Raw genomic sequence first — 4,988 nt, 5'->3', positions numbered from 1 at the left:
TTAGAAGTCAGTATGAAATGGACAATCTCCTCAACAGAATATTGGGAAATGCCCTGAAAGTGTAATTTATAAAAGTGCAGATATCCATTAAAATATGAAAAATGTTTGATCTCAATAATAAACAAAGAAACAAACAAAAAAATATGTTGAGTTGGAGGAGACCATTTCTTCCAAAGCTCTCATTTTGCAGGTGGGAAAACTGAGGCTTAGAGGCCAAAAGTAACAGCAAGAGAGTGGCAGAGCTGGCCCAGGAGCCAGAACTCTTGGTTGCCAAGCGGGACTCAAGTCCTTTGCAGCAAGCTGGCTCCAGAACAACCTCTGCTCTTACCCCACCAGCCTTCAACAAATATCTGTTCTTCTCCAACCCTCAGTTTCTCATTTGTTGAAGGAGCATAACTGTTCCCTGGCAGGGTTGGGTGATGGGAGGAGAAATGTATGGTGTCAGGTTGGGCATTCAGTGATTTGTTTTTCTGTCCTTCTCTGTCCCCCCACCAGCCCTGTAACTGGCTCGTAGATAATCCTGACCAAGGAAATGGTCTTCTAATAATGTTTAGTGTCCTTAAAATCATTTAATCTAAACCACAAAATAAATGTAAAGAAAACCAGAAAATTTCTGATTTTTACCATGATGCTACACCAATGCTTTTTTAAAATGTCAAACACTAAATTCTTTCAAAAACATTTTTTGCTGCTCCTATCTGTCTGGTGTCCTAAGCATATGCTTTGTTTTTCTGTTGCATAGGCCCACTCTGCCAAATAGAAATTTAGGGAAGGGAGTACTTCAGTGCCTTGGGATGAGCAAATAAACCTCAACTGGTTGATCTGTCTTATGACCTCAAGTAGGTGGGGTAGCCTGGACTCACTGCTGAGTTACCCTGGGCTCAAGGCGATAATCCAGCCCTGCTGATAGTCTAGTTCTGGTGCTGTCACCCACTTACTGTGTGACCTTGGGCAAATCACAGCCTGCTTCTGAGCCTCCCTTTTTGTATGCCCCATCTGTATAAGAAGAGGGTTAAAGTAAAACTTTTCATTTTGTGATTCAGTAAAAAAGCCAGTTCAGAGAGCTGCCTTCTGGTCCCTGTCTCTGGAGCCCCAAGCTCCTGAGAAGGGTGGTGGTGCATCATTAAATGGAAAAAATCAGGGCCTATTACAGTCCCACAAGTATTCCTAGTCTGATGAAGCCACAGACACACAAATAGACAGATAACCCAGTGTGATCATAGTGATGACAGAAAAAAAGCACAGGAACTGTGACAGCCCAAAAAAGAAGCCTGCAAGCCAGGCAAGATCAGCAAACGCCTCTTGGAGGAGGGTATATTGGAGCTTAGTTTGGAAGAAGAACAAGACAAGAACAAGAAGTTGCCATTTGACTACGGTAAGGAGAAATAAGCTTACAAGAAGATAAGCTTTGAATGGCAGGCTAGGGAATCACTTTCTTATGAAAAATCCTTATGAACACTGGATGGGAGCCAGGACACTGGGTTTAAGACCCAGCTCTGCTATGAACTTGTTGGTAGACCTTGAGAAGACACTGTTTCTTGACTTCAGACTCAGCATCTGTCTCCCCCACTGAATAGAAATGGTCCAGAGGTGGGAGGAGGAGGGGTACAGTTGCACTTCATGGCTCTGAATTTCTGCCCCTCAAACCCCAACTCAGCTTAACTCAGTGACCTTAAATCCAAAATTGACTTCTCTGACCTCTAACAACGTGCAGGAAAATAAATGTAGTTTGCATCAACTTGGGCATGAGAGACACCTGGTGATTGGTTTAGGCAGATGGGGTTTGGTCAGCTGAGGGTTAACTCTTTTAAGTTGAGGTGCAGGAGTTTTGCTTTCCTTCTTGTGAAATGGGAGCTGACCTCTAGAACAATTGTTTTTTTCTTTTAAGGAAGCCTTCACAATGGAGTGGCCTGTTCCAGGTGTCTTTCACAAAGACATTTTACCAGCCTTCACTCCCTAACAGGGAATCAGGCCACCCTCCACGTTTAAAAGACCAAAGAACAAATTGAAATTTATGGTTGTTGCTGACAATATCATCTTAGAAATGAAGAAGGAAAGAGAAAATCTATGCCCCAATTTGTCCCCACATGAAAACTTAAGCTTCCAGATTCTCTAGGGGACATAGTATAGAAACTAAGGAGCCCTGGTCTTGGAGTCAGAAGCCTGGGTTCAGGTCCTAGCTCTGTGGCTGACTGGCTGTGTGATCTTGGGCAAGTCCTTGCCCCTTTTGTCTATGAAGGAAAAAAAAAGCTAGCTGGACATTTCTAGGTTTGGCATTTTTATGATTCAATGGCATGAAAGACATTTTATGAAAAGTAAGATCAGAGAGGGAGTAATCTCAGAATCATATTCCCAGAGAAGAAAAGAGCAGGTGATTAGCAGTCCACTTTGGAGAACCCCTCCTCCCTGGAGTTCCAATTCTTCACATCCTTCTTGCACCCACGTTTCTCCAATTTACTAAGAAATGTGATTCGTGTAATTTATCCAGATTTGCCTAATTTTTGCAGTGAAAGTGTTGGGCTACCATGACCTACTATGTCCTACACAGGAACAGAAGTCCAGACACCTAACTTAAAAGAAGGCGAGAAGAACCACTGCTCAAGATATACAAGAGAAAAATAAGCTTAATAACTATGTGAGCAAGAGCATGTTGCTAATAACCTTGGAGAAAGTAGGCCTCCCAAAACAACATGGTGGAACTTTGAGCAAAAGTAAAGGCATGAGTTTAAGGACTTGACTTAGGAGATCTGACATCCCAAACTAGATACACAAAATCTAAGATGAAGACTAGCGGAAATCTTTTCAGAGAATTTTTCACAATCACAATTCAACAATCTACTGTTTAGATCTGATTTTCCTAGTAAAATGTAAACTCTAAGAAGATAGGGACTTTGCTTGCCTTCTTCATTTTCATCACTGTATCAACTGAACATTATGTCTTTCATTGGGTAGGTTATTAGTTAATTAATAATTAATGTTCAACAAAAGCAAGGAGGTAGAAGTTTTGAGTTCACATGGTAGGAGTCAATACCACAGCTGGTTGTAAATACCATGTTTATATTTTGACTAGAGAGTAAATATCATAGAATTCTCATTCCAGAATCCTTTGCTTCTATGGTTTCCAGATATTCCAGTGTCCAGATGTTCCAGCTGCCCATCTCCCAGAAATCCAGCTCTATCTCACCATGGAGGCTACAACCTGTAATGGATCAGTGGGTAGCTCACCAGTCTTCTACCTGGTGGGCATCCCCTCTCTGCCAGAGTCCCTCTTCCTCCCTGTGTTTTTTATTTTTCTCCTCTTCTATCTTCTTATCCTCATGGGTAACACCCTGATCCTGGTGGCTGTGGTGGCAGAGCCCAGCCTCCACAAGCCCATGTACTTTTTCCTGATCAACCTCTCAGCCCTGGACATCCTCTTCACCACAACCACTGTCCCCAAGATGCTGTCCCTATTTCTGTTTGGGGACCACTTCCTCAGCTTTACTTCCTGCTTATTGCAGATGTACCTCTTCCAAAGTTTTACATGCTCTGAAGCCTTCATCCTGGTGGTCATGGCCTATGACCGCTATGTGGCTATCTGCCGCCCACTGCACTACCCTGTCCTCATGACCCCACGGACCAATGCTGCACTGGCAGCCAGTGCCTGGCTCACTGCTCTCCTTCTGCCCATCCCAGCAGTGGTGAAGACCTCCCACATGGCATATGACAACATTGCTCACATCTACCACTGCTTCTGTGACCACTTGGCTGTGGTCCAGGCCTCCTGCTCTGACACCACCCCCCAGACCCTCATGGGCTTCTGCATCGCCATGGTGGTGTCCTTCCTGCCCCTTCTCCTGGTGCTTCTCTCCTATGCCCACATCCTGGCCTCGGTGCTTCACATCAGCTCCCGAGAAGGACGCTCGAAAGCCTTCTCTACCTGCAGCTCCCACCTCCTGGTGGTTGGTACCTACTACTCATCCATTGCTGTAGCCTACGTGGCCTACAGGGCTGACCTGCCCCTCGACTTCCACATCATGGGCAATGTAGCATACGCTATTCTCACACCAATCCTCAATCCCCTCATTTACACTCTAAGAAACAAGGATGTCAAGGCAGCCATTGCCAAAATAGCATGTCTCAAGGCCCAGTCTGGGATAGGAGCCCTTGACCTTTAGATGCAGCTAATTCTGCTCTCAGGATACCCAATAACAGTGGCCAGCACAGATTAGGAACTCAATAAATATTCCTGAATAAATAAATTAATGAATATAGAATGGTAAAAGAAAATTCAATTGAGCAGACGGCTTCAACAGTGGTTATCATATTTTGGTCCAGGGCTTTCCCCCTGGTGCAATGGAATGATGTTAATCTTTATATGATATCTTGAATTGTTGTACAAGAATTTCACTACTTCACAATTCAAAAAGCCTTTTCTAAAAAATCTGCATGACAAAAAAGTCTTTATAAGCAAAGTCAAAAAACAAACAACTTACATCACAGGGAAAGGGCAAATATCCAAAATAGATAAAGGGTTCCCAAATTTTTAGAAGAGAAAGTCTAACATTCCAATATAAAAATGTGCAAAATATGTGAAAAGACAGATTACCCCCCCCCAAAATGCAGCAGTCTTTAAACAATGAAAAAGTATTCCGTCCACTGTATAAAAATATTGATAAAAAGAACACAAATTAAAACTGCTCTAAATGCCATTTTTCACATAATCTCATTAGCAAAAATCCAATATTTTTGTGATATGCAAGTAGAAAATCAGAACTGTTATAAATTGCTTGTGAGGATGCAAATTGATAGAGCACTATGGCAATACCCACCTGAGGTGTATATACATTTTCCCTTCAACCCAATGATATCATTTCTAGGAATCTATCTCAAAAATATACTGGCAATAATTCAGTAGGCTACTCATTCATCAATAGGGGACTGGTTGAAAAAAACTATAAAAAAGTACAATGCAGCTATTAAAAGGAAGTGATAAACTCTCTATGTAC

At 42.5% G+C, this 4,988-nt stretch overlaps 1 protein-coding gene across 1 annotated transcript; it reads left to right on the top strand.

Moving 5' to 3' along the window:
* The first annotated feature begins 3,185 nt into the window (after positions 1–3,185).
* On the top strand, positions 3,186–4,157 carry LOC130860866 (olfactory receptor 2AT4). The gene has a single exon (XM_057749408.1). The coding sequence runs from the start codon at positions 3,186–3,188 to the stop codon at positions 4,155–4,157; it is 972 nt and encodes a 323-aa protein (XP_057605391.1).
* The last annotated feature ends 831 nt before the right edge of the window (positions 4,158–4,988 follow it).

This window comes from Hippopotamus amphibius, chromosome 9 (genome assembly GCF_030028045.1).
Source record: "Hippopotamus amphibius kiboko isolate mHipAmp2 chromosome 9, mHipAmp2.hap2, whole genome shotgun sequence".
In the NCBI taxonomy this organism is placed as follows: Eukaryota; Metazoa; Chordata; class Mammalia; order Artiodactyla; family Hippopotamidae; genus Hippopotamus; species Hippopotamus amphibius.
Note: the sequence above shows the minus strand (reverse complement) of the source record. Positions and strands in the feature narration are given on the sequence as shown.

Excerpts from the sequence above, each read along its gene's own strand:
- LOC130860866 (XM_057749408.1), top strand. The coding sequence starts at position 3,186 with ATGGAGGCTACAACCTGTAATGGATCAGTGGGTAGCTCACCAGTCTTC.